The following is a 21,896-nucleotide window of genomic DNA, read 5'->3' on the forward strand; positions in this document are numbered from 1 at the left end:
AAAGTTATATCCCAGAAGATTACTTAAATAAGGAGATAGGTAGAGTGGATCACAAATTTCAATTTCAACATCTTTATGTTATCTGAAAGAAAACTTAGTTGCAGTAAAAAATTGAAGGCGAAACTTCCACTAGTAATTGTAGTAATTGTAATCTTAAAAGGAAAAGGAATGAATTGTTAAAAGCTATGGCAGAACTACTAAAATATTCTGAACAAAAACAAAATTAGGAACCCACCAAATGGATCACCATTCAGAACAAACGACATGACTACAATATATATAGTGTTTGAATGTGAGCAATCTTTTCCCAGTCTTTGCCTCCTTCTTTTTGGCAACACTGCTTCAACAAAGGACATCGGTCTATACACAGATACTTCAAATTTGATGGTAGACCTACGTCAGGGAATGACTCAAGCCTAGGAATGCCAACTATTACCAGATTTTCTAGATTTGATGGGAAACCTCCATATGGGAATGACTCAAGTTTTGGACAGTCTGCTATGTATAACTTTCTGAGAGATGGAAGTAGCATATGCATGTTTTCAGGCAATGATTTAAATTTATGGCAGCTAATGATTGTCAGCTCTTCTAGATTTGATGGGAAACCTCTGTCAAAGAACAACTCAAGTCTTGGACAGTCTTGTATGAATAACTTCCTGAGAGATGGAAGGTGCATATGCATGTTTCCAGGAAATGATTCAAATTTATGGCACCTAATGATTTCCAGACACTCTAGATGATTATGGATGAGACACTGTGAAATCATTTGAAAATTAACAAGCCCTATAAGATTAAGGGTCGAGAGTTTTGGGAAGAAATCCAGTGGAAAGGTCCATAGAGAAACACAGTCATCAGTGATTGACTCTGGGGGTGCAAAAATTTGTAAGTATTCAAGACTGTCGGACCCAACAATTTCCAACCATGAAGCTTCCATGTTGTGCCCACCCATTGTAAGCCTTTTCATTGTAGCCCACTCCAACTGCAACTTTCCACAGTCACGAAGTTCCAAATCTAGAGCCCTCGGAGCGGATGCATCAAGTTGTTGGCAGAATATAATGTCTAGTATTTCCAAAGGAACAAGTTGCTTTGGTAGTTGTCCTTTCAGCTTGGGACAATTTGATATGAAAAGCCTTATTAGACGTGGAAAGGCACCTATCACAACTTGGCAGTCCCACTTTTCCCATTGACTCATATGGGAGAAGTCCAATATTTCTAGGGATTTAAATGAACAAGAGTTGTTCCCATGAAAATCACCATCAACACTCACTATTTTATCAAACCCTGAAATCTTCAGCCTCTTCAGATAAGGCAAAAGACCAAGCGGAGGTAAACGTTGGCAAGATTCACATTTATCTAACTCTAAGAACACCAAATTCAAAAATGACTTATCCAGTAACCAATTTGGAAATTGTTTCCCGCCATACTTAAAAATTGACAACTTCCTTAAGTTTTTGGAAGGTTGCAGATTCTCAATTGTGTCCTCTTCTTTTTTTGAATCAATAGAGTTCCCATTCCTCCCCCATCCCAAGCTCAGCTCCACAAGGTGTGTTTTATTCTTCAAATCTGCTTCTAATGCTTCCGTGGAATCCTCAATGTTCTGCAGCTCCCCAATTGATATGCTTCCATCAAGGTTGATCTCTCTTAGCTGTTGAATACCCAACTCTTTGCTAAGGCCAACATTAAAGGAATTCATTACTACTTTAAGATTCTTCAGTTTTCCCAAATGCGGTGGCACCTTTCTCACTTTCGTCTCTTTTAATTCAAGGCGACACAAATTGCTTAATAAATGCAAATTTGAGGGCAACTCTTCCAAATGTATACAGTAGTTCAAATTCAGTATTTGCAAGTGGGAGAGTGAACATATCTTTTCAGTCAATCTTTTTATCATAGTATGGGAAAGGTCTAAGGAACGGAGATACTCAAGATTACCAAAAGAATCAGGTAACTCTTGAAGGTCAGAGCAATGAGATAGAGATAAGATACGTATGAACTTAAACTTCGAGAACAATTCATCTATCGACATTTTGATATCCCAACTCCACAAATAATTTAGGCTACTAGCATTTGGCATAAATGTACGTAACCTTTTTGTATTACATAAAGTTCCAAACCCATCAAAATATTGTTTGTGTTGAAATTCAAATGAAATATGACGAGCTACTTCCTGTATCTTTTCTGTTTGATCAAGTTCACACCTAAAGTATAGGCCTCCACCGACATATTTTGCCAAATCATGTAGAAGGTCATGCATGATAAATACTTCTTTATTTTCATTTGGTTGTTGGAAGAAGGACCTTGATAGTAGATCATTGAAGTATTGTTGGCAAACTTCTTCTGGAGTCCTACTATGTTGATGACAATGTGCAAAATTTTCAGTCATCCACAACTGAATCAACTCCTTCTTTTCTAACTCATAATCCTTGGGGAATAAGGCACAGTAAGCAAAGCATACCTTGAGATGAGAAGGAAGGTGGATATAGCTCAATGCTAAAGCGGGAATAATATCACAACGCTCTTTTGAAAATTCCCATATTTCGCTTTGGAGCACAGTTTTCCACTCTGAAACAGATGATTTGTTGTATAACATACTTCCCATTGTTTTCAAGGCGAGAGGTAATCCTTTACATTTCTTAACAATCTTCATTCCAATCTTCTTGCACTCTGGGTTTAGTTGAGTACAATCACCTCGAAATGCATGTTTAGCAAACAACTTCCAACAATCATCTTCTTGTAATTGTTGTAGGGAGTATTCTTCTGAACGCATGGTAGAAGCAACTTCCTTACTACGTGTGGTCACAAGAATCTTACTCCCTTGGACTCCTAAAACAAGGGGCTTCTGCACTTCCTCCCATTTAGGTTGGTTTTCGTTCCAAACGTCATCCAAAACAAGAAGAAATTTCTTTCCCGTCAATTCTTCTTTCATTCTTCTATGGACCATCTCCAGATCTCTACTATCATCGGTTGATTTAGTAACTGCCTCAAGAATTGCTCTAGATATCTTGAAAACATCAAATTCATCTGAAACACAAACCCAAACTTTAACATCAAATTTAGCCTCATCCACCCTCAGGTCATTGAATACATGTTGAGCGAGAGTGGTCTTACCCACTCCACCCATTCCCACAATAGAAATTATTGATGGTTGGTTACCACAATTGATGTCAGAAGTCAGCCAATCAATGATCAGTCTTTTATCATCATCTCTGCCATAGATATCAGTTCCAACAACCAACGATGTTGTTTGTGATTTTTGTGACAGATCATTACTCAACCCAGATCCAACACCGCCAGCGATTTTCAATCCTAGATCACCCCTTTGGGTTGAGAGAAATTCTAAATCATCAAGGATTTGTTCCATCCTACACTCAATTTCCTTGTTAAGGGAACTAATAGTAATAGGAGAAGATTTGAAGAAATTGAGTACCTTGCAAGTACAGCCTGAGGTTTGAGATTCAGATTCAGCATCTTGTCTTTTGGAGATCTTTTGTATATCATCCAAGAGATCCTCGGCATTAAGGACAGCATCTTTGACCTTAAGCAGCCAGTTTCTGACATGTGGATCCGTGAACTGCTTTCGCTCTGCATCATCAGCCAGAGAATGGATGGAGTGCATCTTGGTTTCCAACTTGTTGAGCAGCTTTTGATCAAGCTCTCTTGCATGAAAGAAATCGAGAATTTGAGGAGAAGCTAACTTGTCGAATGCAACCTGAAGGAAAGCAGAGAGAAGAGCACCACCAACAAGTTCTAAGGCCATGGTAGGAGAAAGATGAGTGGATTCAACTGCTGCTAGCTTTTGCCAATGACTCAGTGGTTCATAAAAAGATATTTGATCAACATTTTTGTTCTTCAAAAGTTAGTGAACCTATAATTTTTTATTCTTCCCAACATCACAAACTACAACAGCTGTATTGCACTTATGAATGAGTGGGAATTATTAAACTATTAACTAAGTAAGGGAATTGTTTAAATTAAGAGATATATTAAAAAGCATGTTAAAGTCTATTATTTTAATGTGATTTTTGTAGCTCTGCAGTGGGAATTCTTTTCATGAATTAAAATAATATTTACAGTAACAATCCATCATTTAATCTTTCTAGAATAATGTAACACTACATGTATTTTGTTTGTTGGAATTTTATATATTCTGGTATGGTTTACATATTTAAGATGACAGAGTGCATGAATCAACTTAACTAAGTCAACAAATAGTTAAATTACTGAAAGATTCTTCTCTTTCACATCAATTTTGACTGGGCAGAGCATGTGCAGAGTTAGCATTACGATGAAACCAACGTTGGTATTCTATTTTATGTTTACTGATAACACTTGCAAATGGCTAGTATTACATTCTCGGTTGGAGCTCTCTTATTTTTAAATCATCATAAACAAATTTGTTAACTACATTAACCGGAAAGGTAAGTGTTTCAAGATATAAAAGGAAAACTAAGATCAAAATAGTTGTGCCACTCAATCATATTCTACATTCAAAATTGTTAACTACAGAAAAAAAATCTCCGCTATGTTTCCTGAAGGCAGGACAGAAAAGCAGAGGTGTTGGCCTTAAACAATGTTGCAGAAGTAACAAATACATAACATAACTGATTGGACAATCCCTCAAATTGTATCAATGAATCTCCAAGTGTCGAATAGAATTTAAATGCAATGATGCTTACTGGGTTTAAAATGAAAAGTATGGAGCTTCTAGGTCCTCCATGACTTGTTCCATCTTTGATTCAATTTCGTTTTCAAATAATCTGAAAAAAGAAGATTTGAGGGAATTCCACACCTTCTTAGTAGCACTCTTAGACTCAGCTTCCACTTGGATTCATTTTTTTATCAGCTCCACTTGGCTTCATAATCTATTTCCTCCAAGAGATGTTCTGCATCAAACACAACATCTTTGGCCTTGAGAAGCCAATCTCTCACACGTGGATCTGTCAAGTGCTTTTGTTCTTCATCAAAAGCCACAACATCAATGGCTAGGAGATTCATCTTCAAGTCGCTGAATTGCTTCTTTTTGTGTTTTCTTCCACGAAATGTTGACAAAACGGGAAGCCAAAGTGTCAATAGTCCTCTCCAACAGAAGTAGAAACAAGAGCACCGGTAACAATTTAGAGTACTGCCATGGTTAGAATAGGAAAGGGAGTTGATGAATAAAACTGAGAAGGAAGTGCAATGGAAATAATAGTAATAAACTAATTTTTGAATGATGGGTTTGAGTTAAGGTCTGTGAACAACCAATAAGTGTTGAGTCTTCCCTCAGCTCTGTGATTCACAAGCTATACCAATCAGCATGAGTTTTTTATCCTTAACGTTCTCATATATGAAAGCAGCATATTCATGATTCCAGGTAATGATTCTAATTTATAGCACCTAATGATCTCCGGAAATCTTAGATTATTATGGATGAGACACTGTGAAATCATTTCTAGATTACCTCATTGAATCATATTGGATAAATACAATGCTTCAAGGGATTTAAATGAAGAAGAGTTGTTTCCATGAAAATCAGCATCAATATTCATTATCCCATCAAGTTTTGTAATGTTCAAAACCTTGAGAAATGACAAAAATCCAAGGGGAGGTGAACGTTGGCAAGATCCACATTCCTCTAACACTAAGGACACCATATTCCATAATGAATTCTCTAGTAACCATTTCGGAAATTGATTGCCACCATAGTCAAAGATTGCCAACTCGCTTGAGTTGTTGGAAGGTTGCAGATTCTCAATTAGGTTCTCTTCTTTTTTTTGAATCAATAGAGTTCCCATTCCTTCTCCATCGCAAATTTAGCTTCAGAAGGAGTGTTTTATTTTTCAAATATGCTTCTAATGCATCCAGGTAATTCTCAACATTCTGCAGCTCCTGAATTGATAGACTTCCATCAAGGTTGAGCTCTCGTAGCTGTTGAACACCCAAGTCCCTGCTAAAGTCAACATTAAAAGAATTCATTATTACTTTTAGAATCTTCGGTTTTCCCAAATGCAGTGACACCTTCACTTAAGTCTGTATAAGTTCAAGACGGCCCAAATTGGTGAGTAAATGCAAATTAGGGGACAACTCCTTCAAATCTCTACAGTAGTTCAACTTAAGTATTTGCAAGTGGGAGACTTGTTAGCATTAAACTCAAAGCCTTCAGCTGTCATCAGTTTTATTTTAGCATCTGAATAGACAATAATTATTATCTTTAATTCTAGTTTTGAAAGTCATTTATACTATGATTTAAATGTAAATTATAGTATAGGTTTTATGAGAGAGAAGGTAGAATTTGAGAAGTCTATTGTAAGACTATTTAGAGAGATTGTATTCTTATTTGAAAAATAACAGTGAAATAAAATATATATTTTCTGTTCACAAATATCTTGCTCTGTTTTTTTCCCTCAACACCAACAAGACTGAACATATTTTTTCGATTATTCTTTTTTCTATTGCAGTATGGGAGACGTCTAAGGAACGGAGATGTTCAAGATTGGCAACAGAGTCAGGTAAGTCTTGAGGGTCAGAACAATGAAACAGATATAAGATACGTATACACGAACATAAACTTGGAGAACAATTCATGTATGGACATTTTGATATTCCAACTCCAAATATAATTCAAGCTACAGCTTTTGGCATAAATGTACGTAACCTTTTTTGTATTACATAGAGTTCCAAACCCATCAAAATATTTAGTGTGACCAAGTTCAAGTGAAAAATGACGAGTTACCTTTTGTATCTTTTCTCGTTAATCAATTGCGCATCTGGTAATCATGTCCCCACCAACATATTTTGCCAAATCATTTAGAAGGTCATGCATAACAAATACGTCTCCTTTTTTACCTGATGGTTGAAAGAAGGACCTTGATAGTAGAACATTGAAGAATTGTTGGCAAACTTCTTCTCAAGTCATACTATGTTGACGAAAGTGGGGGAAATTTTCGAACATCCACAACTGAGTTAAACTCTCTTTTTTAAACTTATAATCCTTGGGTAATATGGCACAGTAAGTAAAGCATATAAGGTTAAGTCTGCTATTAGCTCTGAATTTGAACAACACATGATACTTAAGATGCCAAAAAGTTGAGTAATCAATTGCTAAAAAATATCAACTACTTAGCTGAACCATCAACTTGCAGGCGAGGCGAGACATACATAAGAGATTTCATTGTATATTAATCTCTTTAAGTTTCAACATTTGTTTTAAGTTTCAACATTTGTTGTTGAGTTTCAACCTTTGTTGTTGAGTCTTACAAGAGTATCTCCACAACCATCCATTACTTGAACTTAGTGATGTGTTGTTCTATTGGACATGGTAGTCCTTTATGACATATGCAGGTATTCTCTTAATATTCATAGACCAATGATCAACCCTATGTCATTTAAGCGCATCAAACAAATTTGTAGCATAAAAATATGTAGTTTTTAGAATTAATCCACATCATATTGATAAGGAACATGAATCATTATTCCAATTTTAATTCAACAATTTTAAAATACACTCTTTGCATATCTCTTCAGGGACTACAACCTGAGGCAATCCTTCAACCATTTTGTGGTTAGTGAATATATATATACAGATCCTTAAAGTTGAGGTGACCAAACCTAATATGCCATAACAATCCACCTTATCACACCTTATTCTTTACTAAAGCAAAACTCAGATGATTCATGATATTCATTCCAATCTGAAAAGTTAGGTTCAGAGATAGATTTGCATGTTTGACAAGTTTGTGATTTTTGTCAAACATCTTAAGGAAATTATCCTCCATTGTCATGACAAATCCTTTATGCAGCAGGTGGCCTAAACTCAACAGGTTTGTTTGTCTTCATGCCAGGCAGGCACATATACAACCTCATCAATGATTGTTTCTTTGCCATCTTTGTCTCTAAAAAAAACTCTGCCAATGCCTTTTGTAGTGAGACTGCTATCATCTGCAAGACCAACTCTTCTCTGCGATAAATCATTCAAACTAATGAACCATTCCCCCTTTCTTGTCGTATTTATATTTTGGCTGCTCATCAGATTCAATCATTGTTGTGATTGATGAGTTTGTTTTTCCATTTGGAAAGTGAGTTTCATATATATACATAATACTAGTTTGAATCACACTTCCTGAATTAAGCAAGTATAACATTGCTATAAACAAGTTTCATATATATGCATTCTAGTTTGAATCACACTTCCAGAATTAAGCAAGCTTAACATTACTGTAAACAAGTGTAATTATGCAGGCTGTTTACTTTTTACTGCAATATTTCAATGCTTATATATTACATGCAATACTTATCAAATGAACTTTGGAGAATGAATTAAATTAGAAAGACTGCTACAATATGTTTGAAGGAAATATACTGTTCTTCCACGTTACTTTGAAATGAATTTTCAATTCCCTCAAAACAAACAACATCCTTAGCATATATACCTAGGAATAGTTGCAACAAAAAGTTGAAAGCATTTGTGCTGAATGCGAAACTGTGCAGTAGTAATTGTTGTAATTCTAATGTTAAAAGGAAAAGGAATGAATAAAAGGTATAGCAGGAATACCACCAAAATAGGAAGAGGAAAGTAGTTGATACACATTCTAAACAAAAACAAAATAAGTAACCCACAAGTGCATCACTCTTCAAAACAAACAACATCATTACCATATATACAAACTTTTAATGTGCGCAATCTTTTCCCAGTCTTCGCCTCTTTCTTTCCTGCAACGCGGTACCAGCAAAGAACAATCACGAATACTAAGAATTGAAATTGATTTGGGAAGACCCTCCTCGGGTAAGCGTTGGAGATTGGGGCAGTTTTTAAGATTCAAATACTGAAGGGATGAGAGTTGATGGAGACCCTTGTAGTTCAGTTTTTCTAGATTTGGACAATCAGAGATGGCTAGAGAAGTAAGAGAGAGTGGAACCAAACCTTCATCTGGAAAACATTTTGCATCTACATCTTCAATCCACAAGCTTTTCAAAGAAGAATTGTCTGTGAAAGCTCCTTTCAGTGAGCTAACAAATCTAGAGCAATTAATGATTCTTAGATCCTTGAGATTTGATGGGAAACCTCCGCCAGGGAACAACTCAAGTACTGAACAACCTTCTATTCTCAGAGTATGGAGATTTGATGGGAAACCTCTGTGAGGGAACGACTTAAGTCTTGGACAATATTTTATTAATAAACGCTTGAGAATTGATGGGAAACCTTCGCGAGGGAATGACTCAAGTTCTGAACAGTCTTCTATTACCAGACTCTCAAGATTTGATGGGAAACCTCCGTCAGGGAATGACTTCAGTACTGAACAACCTTGTATCCATAACGTCCTCAGAGATGGAAGCAACATATGCATGCTTCCAGGCAATGATTCTAATTTATGACAATACTTGAGTGTTAGGTGTTCTAGATGAATATGGATGAGACTCTGTGAAATCATCTCTAGATTATCAAACCCGCTGAGATCAAGCTTCCTGAGCTTTGGGAATAAATCTAGTGGAAAGCTTTGTAAAGAGACACCATCATCATAGAGAGAATCAATCTGCAAGTTCTCAAGAGTGTCAGACGATCCAACAATTTCCAGCAATGATGTTTCCACTGTGAGGCTTTTCATTGTACCCCACTCTAATTGCAGCTTTCCACAATCACTTAGTTGTAAATCCAGAGCCCTAGGAGCGAAAGTCTCAAGTTGTTGGCAGTATTTAATTTGTAGCATTTCCAAAGGAATAAGTTGCTCTGGAAGCTGCCCTTTCAGCTTTGGACATTTTCTTATGGAAAGATGTCGTAGACGTGGAAAAGCATTTGTCACTGCTTGGCAATCCCACTTTTCCCATCGACTCAGAGATGAAAACTCCAATGTTTCAAGGGATTTAAATGAAGAAGAGTTGTTCCCATGAAAATCACCATCAATACTCACTATCCCATCAAGTTTTATAATACTCAAGACCTTGAGAAATGGCAAAAGTCCAAGGGGAGGTAAACGTTGGCAAGATTCACATTGATTCAACAATAACGACACCATATTCCACAATGAATTTTCTAGTAACCAATTTGGAAATCGTTTTCCACCATATCCATAGATTGACAACTCCTTTATGTTTTTAGAAGGATGCAGATTCTCAATTACGTCCTCTTCTTTTTTTGAATCAATAGAGTTCTGATTCCACCCCCAATTTAAGGTTAGCGCCACAAGGTCTGTTTTATTCTTCAAATCTGCTTTTAATGTATCCAAGGAATTCTCAACATTCTGCAGCTCCTCAATTGATAGACTTCCCTCAAGGTTGAGCTCTCCTAACTGTTGAAAGCCATGGCCAACATTAAAGGAACTCATTACTACTTTAAGATTCTTCAATTTTCCCAAATACGGTGGCATCTTTGTCACATTTGTCAGTCTAAGTTCAAGGTGACACAAATTGGTGAGTAAATGCAAATTTGAGGGTAGCTCCACCAAATATGTACAGTGGTTCAACATCAGTATTTGCAAGTGGGAGAGTGAACATATCTTTTCGCTTAATTTTTTCATTGCAGTACCCGAGAGGTCGAAGGAACGAAGATGCTCAAGATTGGCAACAGAGTCAGGTAACTCTTCAAGGTCAGAACAATCAGACAAAGATAAGACACGTAAGAACTTAAACTTGGACAACAATTCATGGATCGACATTTTGAAATAACTTAGGCTCCCATCTTTTGCCATAAATGTACGTAACCTTTCTATATTACATAAAGTTCCAAACCCATCGAAATATTGTCTGTATTTAACTTCGACTGAAAAATGACGAGTTACTTTTTGTACCTTTTCTGTTTGATCAAGTTCGCACCTGAAGTATAGGCCCCCACCGACATATTTTTCCAAATCATATAGAAGGTCATGCATTACAAATTCTTCTTTATTTTCATCTGGTTGTTGGAAAAAGGACCTTGATAGTAGATCATTGAAGTATTGTTGGCAAACTTCTTCTCGAGTCTTACTATGTTGATGACACTGGGCGAAATTTTCAATCATCCACAGTTGAATCAAATCCTTCTTTTTAAACTCATAATCCTTGGGGAATAAGGCACAATAAGCAAAGCATACCTTGAGATGGGAAGGAAGGTGGATATAGCTCAATGCTAAAGCAGGAATAATATCACAACGCTCTTTTGAAAATTCCCATATTTCACTTTGGAATACAGTTTTCCATTCTGAAAAAGATGATTTGTTATATAACATACTTCCCATTGTTTTTAAGGCTAGAGGTAGTACTTTACATTTTTTAACAATCTTCATGCTAATCTCCCTACACTCTGGATTTAGTTGAGTATCATCATCTCGGAATGCATGTTTAGCAAACAACTTCCAGCAATGATCTTCTTGTAATTGTTGTAGGGAGTATTCTTCTGACCACATGGTAGAAGCAACTTCCTTACTACGTGTGGTGACAAGAATCTTACTCCCTTTGGCCCTTAAAAGAAGGGGCTTCCTCACTTCCTCCCATTTAGGTTGGGTTTCGTTCCAAACATCATCCAAAATAAGAAGAAACCTTTTCCCTGTCAAATTTTCTTTCAATCTTATGTGAACCATCTCTGTATCTCTACTGTCATCCGTAGATGAAGTAACATGCTCAAGAATTGCTTTTGATACCTTGAAAACATCAAATTCATCTGAAACACAAACCCAAGCTTTGACATCAAATTTATCCTCATTCATCCTTGGGTCATTGAATACATGTTGGGCAAGAGTGGTCTTACCCATCCCTCCCATTCCCACAATAGAAAGTATTGATGGCTGGTTACGATCGTTGATGTCAGATGTCAGCCACTTAAAGATCAGTTCTTTATCATCATCTCTGCCATAAATATCAGTTCCAACAACCAAAGATGTTGTTTGTGATTGCTGTGGCAGTTCATTACTCAACCCATATCCAACACCGGTAGCTGTTTTCAATCCTAGATGACCCCTTTGGCTTGAGAGAAATTCTAAATCTTCAAGGATTTGTTCCATCTTACATTCAATTTCCTTGTTAAGGGAACTAATAGGAGAATATTTGAAGAAATTGAGTACCTTGCAAATACATCCTGAGGTTTGAGATTCAGATTCAGCATCTTGTCTTTTGGAGAGATTTTGTATATCATCCAAGAGATCCTCTGCATCAAGAACAACATCTTTGACCTTAAGCAGCCAGTTTCTGACATGTGGATCCGTGAACTGCTTTCGCTCTGCATCATCCGCCAGAGAATGGATGGAGTGCAACTTGATTTCTGTTCTCGAACTAGGTTGGGGGCTGGGAGAACTATTGTCTTCGGATGTCACTCGGTCGGTCGTACTTCACTTCCTCCTTCGGTCCTTCTCGTAGGATGACTCCTCAGGCGGGTGGGGTACCTGTAGATGGCACTCCAACGCTCAAGTCAGTGGGGTATCGTATTCGGCTGGCTGGAATACTGTAGATAATGACGTACCTTGTTCCTTGGAATGCGTGATATTTATATTACCTTGATGGGCCCTCGCTGTTGGGCCGGATTAGGGGGTTACTTAGCGATTAGGGTTGGATTAGGTCGTTTCCTAACCATAGGTTAACCTTCGTTAATTGGGTCAACCTTTGACTTGAGCACTTTGTGTCGGTCGGCCACGTGTGACACATGGTCGACCTCGTACCTTCAAGTATGGTCTTGACACATGGGTTGACCGGGTCAGAAGACCGGTCGGTCATCCCAGTACAGTTGCCTCCCAGGCTCTAGAGATGGTACAGCCGAAGAGTCTGAAGAATGGGTCCCGGGCGGACGGTGTAATGATGAGTGAAGTGATGTTTGGGGGCGTCTGAGTGATTGACGTGACGCGCATTAATGAGGGGTTTTTCTGGGCGCGAAGCGATGCGAACCGTTGGATCAAACGAATCCAACGGTTGGGGTTCTTGTGACGTTTGGGATTCCGAGGCCCTCCCGGGCTATAAATAGGGGCTGGGAATAGTAGCGTTCCACGCGTTATCTTTGCTTGAGCTCCGACACCTCGAATCAAACCGACCGCTCTTAGTTGCTTTCCTCGTTCGTTTTCAAGGTTAGTTATGTCTGCTCTTGCCGAGTCTCCCCCGGCTTGCTCGTCTTCTTCTTCGTCTTCTTCCTCTTCTTCTTCTTCTTCTTCTTCTTCTTCTGGCCAGGCTTCCCCGGTCGGGGACGTGCAGAGGGTTCCTTCTCCAGGCTTGGTGAGGGAAGACGCTGGTAATGCGTCGGACCGCTCGGCCCCTTTTGAGGGGCCGCGACCCCATGTGGGGCCGGCCTGGGTAGATCCCCGGGTATGTGAGGTGTCGTCCTCTTTTCTTACCGACACTTCTGTTGCCGAATTTTTGGATGAGGTTCCTGTCTTGAAGGCTTCGGCCGAGGAATCCTTGTTGGCGTTCGGTCCTTGCTCTTTGGAGGACCGTGTGTACCGGGAGCGGTCATCTACCGAGCCTCCTTTTTTCTTCATGTATGCTTGTCTTTTTTCAGACTTACATGTGTCTCTGCCCTTTGATGCCTTTACGGTCGGGGTTCTGAAGGAGCTGAACGTGGCTCTGACTCAGCTTCACCCCAACTCGTGGGCGTCGATGCAAGCGTTTCGCATTGTTTGCCGGACGTTTGGGTTGCGCCCTCTTCCCTCCTGCTTTCTTCATTTCTATTCGTCATACCCGGCCAAGCTTGCCAGTTGGCAATCGCTGGTCAGCCGGGCGGGTAGTGTGTTGTTCAAGCCCTTCACGGCCTCTTATAAGAACTTCAAGGAGAAGTTCTTTAAAGTGTACGTGGAGCCGGCCGGGACACGTTATTTTTTTGACGAGGTTGGCCGGTCTCGTTTCCCTCTTTTTTGGTCGAGGAGTCCGACGAAGATAACGGATTGGCCGAGGCCGGCGCATCCGAGCGAGCATGAGCGGCTCGTTTTTTCTTTATTTGATAGTCTCCCCAGGAAGCTCCCCGCACGACCGCTCATGTCGCTGTACAATGCGACCGATCGCGCGGAGGCTTTCGAGGGTATGTTCTTTTTCATGCACTTAGTCTTGTTATTTTCTGCGCTTTGTTCTGACTGACCGTTCTTTGTTTGGTTTGTAGAAATCGCCAAAAGAGAAATCCCCCAAGCCGTTGGGATGTTGCACTCGTTCAAGAACAAACTGAACGAGAAGAGGGGAGCCACCAGTGCTAGGCCCCGGGCGGAGGAGGCTGGCCCCTCCAAGAAGCGTGGCCGCGAGGGCGGCAATATTGCCCGAACCGTTCGGGCAGCGGGTCAGATGACCACCCCTCCTCCAGCGCGGTCCTCTAGGCCGACTGCCCCCCTACTGACGACTTTAACTGCCCTATTCCGACGGGGGTGGCGGTGCCTTTGGCCACAGCGGGCGGATCAATGCTCGCGCTCGGGGACGACCGGTCCTTCTCCAGGGCCGTGAGCTTCAAACTGCCCTCCAATATCGAGGGTGAGATCCGGTCGGTCCCTGACGACGACCTCCTTGACAGCGGCATCGAGATGATCTGCCGGGGTTTATTTTTGGCCCGCCGGGGCGCAGACGCTCGGAGAAGCCGGGTCGAGGACATATCGCGCCTCGAGCACGATCTCCAGGAGGTCGGCCAAAACCTAAAGCAGGCCGTGGAGGCCAACACAACTTACGAAAAGAAGTTGTGTGCACAAGCGGCCGAGCTGGAGCTGCGCCAGAATAGAGTGGCCGAGCTGGAGAAGGCCGATGCCGATAAAGCTGCGGAGGTTATTCTCCTTCGCAAGGCATTGGAAGCGGCCGACCGTCGGGCCACCCTAAAGGAGGAGGAAGTTGCGGCCGAACGCGAGGCCAAGAGGGTGGCGGAGGCTGAAGTTCTGAAGACCATGGAGGACACCATGGTGCTCATCGGCCAGAGCTTCGATCTTGCCGTTCGACAGGCTGAGGTGCTGTATGGCGGTCCACCTCCTTCTGGTCAATTTGACCAAGACATGGAAGTTGTGGATGGGCGTTTGGTCCCTGCAGCGGCCGGTCCTCCTCCTGCTGAAGAAGTTGAAGCTGATCCCTCTAATGAGGTGTTGAATATCGTAGATTAGGCGGTCAGCTTTAATTTTGGACCCTTGGGGCCGGGGTGTGGCCCCCACCTATCTTCAATTTAATATAAGTTTCCTTCTTTAATTGTTTCTGCATTTTCTGGACGATCGAGCCTTTACGAGCCGAATGGGCTGGAGTGGTTAAACTTAAATCATGGTGAAATTAACAAAGTAAAAAGAACTGAGCGACCGGTCGGTTAGATGAAATCAATTGAGTAACTTGCGATAAGTAAAATCAACTAAGTGATTGTAACGGACTTTGGTAAGTCGGCCGTCCTTTAGCGAATTCGATTGTTTAGGCGAACTGGTGCCGATCGTTGTGTATGCCGGTTGGGCCTCGGGGGGGTATGCCGGTTAAGGCTACGTCCTGGCCGAGTGGGTTCGGGAGGGTATGCCGATTAAGGCTACGTCCTGGCCGAGTGGGTTCGGGAGGGTATGCCGATTAAGGCTACATCCTGGCCGAGTGGGTTCGGGAGGGTATGCCGATTAAGGCTACATCCTGGCCGAGTGGGTTCGGGAGGGTATGCCGGTTAAGGCTACATCCTGGCCGAGTGGGTACGAGTTCGGGAGGGTATGCCGGTTGAGGCTACGTCCTGGCCGAACCGTGCATGTGACGGGAGGGTATGCCGATTAAGGCTACATCCTGGCCGAACCATTTTTGTCGTTCATTGTATACACTTATGTATGAAACGCCTCGTTAAAACCTCTCCGACCGATGGACCGGCCGGGCGAGGAAAGAGTGCGTATATTTTATTCATGTTTTTAGCTGAAATAAAACTTTAGGTGCGTGGCATTCCACGTCCTAGGTACAATTTTTCCCGATAGGTGTTCTAAGTGATAAGCTCCCCCTTCTCCCACTTCTCGGATTCGGAATGATCATTCCCAATTTGATGAGAACTTGCCGTCCGACTTCCTAGCGTTGCTGCGCATTCCCCAGACGAGGTCACCTTGTTGAAGCTTCTGGGTTGGACCTTTGAGTTGTATCTCCTTGCCGCTCGGAGCTTGCATGCCGCTTCTCGTATCTTGCTCTTATCTCGAAGCTCGTTCAAGAGGTCGAGGCCGACCGCCAGACTTTCCTTGTTGAGGGATAAGTCAAAGAGTTGGCGTCGGATGGATGGCTCCCCGACTTCTACTGGTATCATGGCCTCGGTGCCGTACGTGAGGCTGTAAGGGGTTTCTTGTGTGGTGGATTGTGGGGTGCAGCGGTATGCCCATAAGACTTCGGGCAGTTCCTCCGTCCATCTTCCCTTGGCGGTGCCGAGCCTCTTCCTTAGCTCGTTCAACAGAACCTTGTTGGCCGCTTCAGCTTGTCCGTTCGTCTGTGGGTGCTCAACGGAGCTTGTGAGGGATTTGATGCCGAGGTCGTCGTAGAAAGTCATGAGGCCTTGATCGATGAACTGCCGGCCGTTATCGGAGACTATCGAGTGTGGTATGCCGAACCGGCATACTACGTTTTTCCACACGAAGTTTTGGACGTTTCGGGCGGTGATTGTGGCCAGTGGTTCGGCCTCGATCCACTTGGTGAAGTAATCTACCGCGACCAGCAGATGCTTTGTCTGGCCTTTGCCTGGTGAGAATGGGCCGATGATGTCCATTCCCCACATGGCGAACGGCCAGGGTGATGTCATGCTGTGCAGCTCTTCTGGTTTTCGGTGGTGGAGGGGGCCAAACTCTTGGCATTTTTGGCATTTCTTGACGTAGTCAGCGCTGTCCCCGTGGACGGTCGGCCAATAATACCCTGCGCGGATTATTTTGGCTGCCATCGTTCGGGCTCCGGAGTGGCTCCCGCACGCCCCTTCGTGGATCTCTTGCAGCACGTATTGGGATTGTTCCTTGGTGAGGCACTTTAGGAGTGGCGTAGAGTACCCCCTTCGGTATAGATCCTGACCGATCATAGTGTACCGGGCGCACTGCCGTCTGATGTTCTTCTCTTCCCCCGGTTGGCATGTCCCGTGCTCCAAGTACTGAGTGATTGGGGTCATCCATGTGTGGGTCTCGGTGATTGTCATGCACTCGGCGTCGCCTACGCTCGGCTGTGCTAGTCGCACCTGGACGACCGATCGGTGGTGGCTTTGTTTTTTCGTAGATGCCAGGCGAGAGAGTGCATCGGCACGTTCGTTTTCCTCCCGTGGTATGTGTTGGACCGTTACCGTGTCGAATTTGGTCATGACGTTCTGGACGGTGTGGTAATATCGTTGGAGGAGGGGCTCCTTGACTTCGAACTCTCCTTTGATTTGACCGACGACCAACTGGGAGTCGCTCTTGCATTCAACCTCCCGCGCGCCTAGGTCATTTGCTAAGTTGAGGCCGGCCAGTATGGCCTCGTATTCCGCCTGGTTGTTCGTTGCTTTGAAGGAGAACTGGAGGGCTTGCTCAATCAGCAAGTCCCCAGGCCCTTCGAGGACGACCCCGGCTTCGCAGGCCGTTTTATTGGAAGAGCCGTCCACGTAGAGGACCCATTTGGCTGAGGTTTCTGTGTTCTTGGGGAGCTCGGCTGCGAAATCCGCTAGGCATTGGGATTTGATGGCACCCCTCAGTTCGTACTTGATGTCGAACACTGAAAGCTCGACCGACCACCCTATCATTCGTCCTGCAAGATCGGGTTTAGACAAAATTTTATATATGGGATAGTTGGTCTTTACCCTGATTTCGTGGTTCTGGAAGTATGGGCGCATTCTCCTTGCTGTCAGCACCAGGGCCAGTGCCACCTTCTCTATCATTTGGTACCTGGTCTCGGCTGCATGGAGAGTCCGGCTGACAAAGTATACCGGGTGTTCTTCGCGGTCCACCTCTTGGACGAGGGCGGCACTGACCGCCTCCTCTGATACCGCTAGGTAGACTACAATGGGTAGGTCTAGGCGGGGCTTTTGGATGACGGCCGGCGAGGACAGGAATTCTTTGAGCTGGCCGAAGATTTGCTCGCACTCCTCGTTCCAGCTAAATTTCGAAGTTTTGCGGAGCATTGTGGCTATCGGCCTGATCCGTTCGGCGAGGCAGGGTACGAATCTGGAAAGTGCTGTCAGCCGGCCAAGCAGTTGTTGAATTTCTTTCAAGTTTTTCAGGCTTCTCATCTCCGTTATGGCCTTGCACTTGTCGGGGTTCGCTTCGATTCCTCTGTGGGTCAGCATAAAGCCGAGGAACTTGCCGCCTTCAACGCCGAACGCGCACTTCTCGGGGTTAAGGCGCATGTTGACCCTTCTTAAGGCGTCGAAGACTTCTTGTAGGTCTTTGATGTGTTGGCCGCACGAGTCGGACTTCACCACGATATCGTCCACATACACCTCTACGCTTCGGCCAATCATTCCTTTGAAAATCTTGTCCATGAGCCTCTGGTAGGTAGCCCCGGCGTTCTTTAGGCCGAACGGCATTACCTAGTAGAAGTAGTTTGCACCGTCCGTCGTGAAGGCCGTTTTACCTCTATCGCTATGGTGCATGCTGATCTGGTTGTAGCCGGAGTAGGCGTCTAAGAAACTCAATATCTTATGGCCGGTCGCTCCGTCTACGAGCCTGTCGATGTTAGGAAGGGGATATGAGTCCTTGGGGCACGCCTTGTTGAGGTCTTTGTAGTCTACACACATCCGCCATTTGCCGCTTGACTTTTTGACCATCACGACGTTGGCCAGCCAAGTGGAGTATCGTGCCTCGACTATGAAGCCGGCTTTCAAGAGCTTCTCGGCCTCACTCCTGGCGGCCAGCCGCTTGTCCTCACCATGGTTCCTCTTCTTTTGCGCGACCGGGCGGGCTTCTTTATATACCGAGAGGCGATGGGTGATGATGTCCGGATGGACTCCTGGTACATCGGCCGTCGTCCAGGCAAAGAGGTCTACGTTTCTTTTGAGGGTTTGGTGAACGAAGTCCGCATCGGCGACGGCCATTGTCGTGCCTATGCTTGTATACCGATCCTCCCCGTCGAGTTTGGCTTGTCGCAGCTCGTCCTTGGCTTCAAGTCTTGGCTCAACTTCCCTGGGATCCAGGTCTGCCATGGTGATGCCCTTCTTTGGCTGGGGTGAGTGTCAGCGGGGGCTTCTTCCACGGCCGGCGATCTTTCGTCTGGGCGAGCGGCTGCCGCTGGGCCCCGGTTGTGTGGGCTCGACCCGCAGGCTTTCGGCGTAACATTCTCGGGCGACCTTTTGATCTACATGTATGGTCAGGATGTCGCCCGAGAGGGAAGGGAACTTCATTGCTAGATGGGGTGTGGAGACGATCGCTCCAAGTTTGTTGAGGGACGACCTGCCGAGGAGGATGTTGTAGGACGTGTTGGCGTTTATGACCAAGTATCTGATCTTGAGGGTTTTGCTGGCCCCTTCCAGGCCAAACGTTGTGTACAGCTCTATGTAGCCCCTCGTCCCTACGCGCTCCCCTGAGAAGCCGACCACGTGGTCGTTGTAGGGTATCATTTCTTCCTCCGGTATTCTCATGGCTTTGAAGGTATTCCAGTACAATATGTCGACCGAGCTCCCTTGGTCCACGAGGGTCTTTTTGATCGTGAAGTTATCGATATCGACCGATATCACCATGGGGTCGTCCTGGGTTGGGTTTATCCCCTTGAAATCTTCGTCTGTGAACGTGATTGGTGGCATTCTTGGTCGGGCGGAGACGAGATTTACCTGGTGGACGGCGCGAAGGTGTTTCTTGCGTGCGCTGTTGGTACTGCCTCCACCGCCGAACCCCCCAGCTATGGTGTTAATCACCTCTCGGCCTCTGCGAGTGTCGGTTTGTGGGAGGTCGTCTCTTCGTCCCCGTCGGTCTCCCCGCCTGTCACCCTCTCGCGGGCCTGGGGGGTTCGGTCTCTTCTCCTAACCGTTTGCTCCTTGCATGGGGAGCGGCGCGTTTCTCGGGTCCCACGCACGAAGCGTCTGAGGTGCCCGGCTTGGATAAGTTCCTCAATTTTGTCCTTCAGGGCTTGGCACTCTTCGGTAGAGTGGCCGGTATTCTTATGGTACCGGCATCGTTTGTTGCGGTCGGCATTTTCTGGGCTCAAGGCTATTCGGGGCGATGGTATTAGCTCGGCGTTCAGGGCCTCTTGCAAAATTTTGCTCCTCTCCGCGTTCAAAGGTGTGTAGCGGGAGAAGCAGGGTCCGCGATTGTCCCTTTTCTGGTCCCGACCGGTTCGGGACCTTCCTTGCCGTTCTCTGTCTTCTTTCTTTTCCCCGTTTGCCTCGGCTCGGGCGTTGTTTCTGAATTCACGAAGTTCCTCCAGCTGCATGAATTTGGCCGCTCGGCGTCTCAGGTCATCCAGGTTGGTAGCAGGCTGCATGCACAGGCTGTCGGCGAATGGGCCGGGTCTGAGGGCGGTCAGCATGTGATGCATCGCCACCTCAGGGCTGAGGTTGCGAATGCTCATAGCGGTCTTGCTGAACCGGTCAATGAACGTTCGGAGGGACTCTCCCTTCTCTTGACGAATGCCGACCAGGGCTATGGATGTCAGATGGTGGGGGCGGCTTGTTGCGAACTGGACGTCGAACTTGGCTACCAGGGTTTCGAAACAGTCTATAGAGTGTGCTGGGAGCTTGGTGAACCAGCTCAGAGCGCTGCCCTTCAGTGAGGTTGGAAAGACTCAGCAGAATACTGCGTCGTCCGTGGTGTACAGGCTCATATGGGTCGTGTACGCGTCCACATGTTCATCTGGGTCGGTCGTTCCATCATAACGATCCCTGTTAAAGCCTTTCCACTTGTCTGGCAAGGGGGTTTCCATGACACGGTCGGTGAAGGGATGGCGTCGGTCCGGACCCGCTGGAGCGGTGGTGTTGATTGTCTTGCTGGGATGGGACTCCCCATCCATTTCCAGAGTGAAGTCATTCTTGGTGTCTTTCTCGGCCTGGATGCCGGCCCCGGTGGCGTGGGACCTGCCGGCCTGATTAGTCATGGCGAGGGACGGCACCCCCTCGACCAGTCTCTTCATTCGCTTGTTCTCTTCTTGGAGGTTTTTGATCTCCTCCTCGTTCTTCTTAGCAGTTTCCTCGTGCGCCTTCTTCATCTCTGCTAGCTCCTTCTGAAGGGCCATCATCATTGCTGTTTGGTCTGCTTCGGTCATGCTTGCCATGCTGCGGGTAGATACCATCTACTGTTGTGGTTGTTGCTGGCTCTCCTCGGCCCCACGATGGGCGCCAATTGTTCTCGAACTAGGTTAGGGGCTGGGAGAACTATTGTCTTCGGATGTCACTCGGTCGGTCGTACTTCACTTCCTCCTTCGGTCCTTCTCGTAGGATGACTCCTCAGGCGGGTGGGGTACCTGCAGATGGCACTCCAACGCTCAAGTCAGTGGGGTATCGTATTCGGCTGGCTGGAATACTGTAGATAATGACGTACCTTGTTCCTTGGAATGCGTGATATTTATATTACCTTGATGGGCCCTCGCTGTTGGGCTGGATTAGGGGGTTACTTAGCTATTAGGGTTGGATTAGGTCGTTTCCTAACCATAAGTTAACCTTCGTTAATTGGGTCAACCTTTGACTTGAGCACTTTGTGTCGGTCGGCCACGTGTGACACATGGTCGACCTCGTACCTTAAAGTATGGTCTTGACACATGGGTTGACCGGGTCAGAAGACCGGTCGGTCATCCCAGTACAATTTCCAACTTGTTGAGAAGCTTTTGATGAAGCTGTCTTGCATGAAAGAAATGGAGAATTTGAGGAGAAGCAAGCTTCTGGAATGCAACCTGAAGGAAAGCAGAGAGAAGAGCACCACCAACAAGTTCTAACGCCATGGTAAGACAAAGATAAATGGATTCAACTGCTGCTAGCTTTTGCCAATGACTCAGTGGTTCATGAAAAGGGCAATAATCAGATATTTGATCAAAAACATTCTTCATCAATAGTTAGTCAACCAATTATTTATTATTCTTCCCCACATCACAAACGGCAACAGCATTTTGAATGAATTGTTTTATTAAAAAGCATGTTAAAATCTATT

The 21,896-nt window shown here is 44.3% G+C and overlaps 2 protein-coding genes and 1 long non-coding RNA gene across 7 annotated transcripts; all 3 read right to left on the reverse strand.

Moving 5' to 3' along the window:
- Positions 1-124: 124 nt before the first annotated feature.
- Positions 125-3,901, reverse strand: LOC137823766 (putative disease resistance RPP13-like protein 1). 5 transcript variants are annotated; one of them, XM_068629063.1, is made up of 3 exons: positions 3,425-3,788; positions 3,106-3,314; positions 125-3,018 (listed from the first exon to the last, which is right to left on the reverse strand). In XM_068629063.1, exons 1-3 carry the CDS (start codon positions 3,658-3,660, stop codon positions 269-271), a joined length of 3,195 nt encoding a protein of 1,064 aa, XP_068485164.1. In that variant the 5' UTR covers positions 3,661-3,788; the 3' UTR covers positions 125-268. The 5 variants fall into 5 exon arrangements, with proteins under 5 accessions (XP_068485164.1, XP_068485140.1, XP_068485148.1 ...); XM_068629039.1 differs by having other exon boundaries at positions 3,106-3,862; XM_068629047.1 differs by having other exon boundaries at positions 3,151-3,861.
- Positions 3,902-4,422: 521 nt separating this feature from the next.
- LOC137823806 (uncharacterized) lies at positions 4,423-6,993 on the reverse strand. The gene is made up of 2 exons (XR_011083163.1): positions 6,710-6,993; positions 4,423-5,923 (listed from the first exon to the last, which is right to left on the reverse strand). It is a non-coding gene; the product is annotated as an uncharacterized lncRNA (long non-coding RNA).
- Positions 6,994-8,347: 1,354 nt separating this feature from the next.
- On the reverse strand, positions 8,348-21,725 carry LOC137823818 (putative disease resistance RPP13-like protein 1). Its single transcript, XM_068629104.1, has 3 exons — positions 21,563-21,725; positions 9,278-12,207; positions 8,348-9,070 (listed from the first exon to the last, which is right to left on the reverse strand). The coding sequence occupies exons 1-3, from the start codon at positions 21,688-21,690 to the stop codon at positions 8,625-8,627; spliced, it is 3,504 nt and encodes a 1,167-aa protein (XP_068485205.1). The 5' UTR covers positions 21,691-21,725; the 3' UTR covers positions 8,348-8,624.
- Positions 21,726-21,896: the final 171 nt, after the last annotated feature.

The sequence above is a fragment of the Phaseolus vulgaris genome, chromosome 11 (genome assembly GCF_000499845.2).
Source record: "Phaseolus vulgaris cultivar G19833 chromosome 11, P. vulgaris v2.0, whole genome shotgun sequence".
NCBI lineage: Eukaryota > Viridiplantae > Streptophyta > Magnoliopsida > Fabales > Fabaceae > Phaseolus > Phaseolus vulgaris.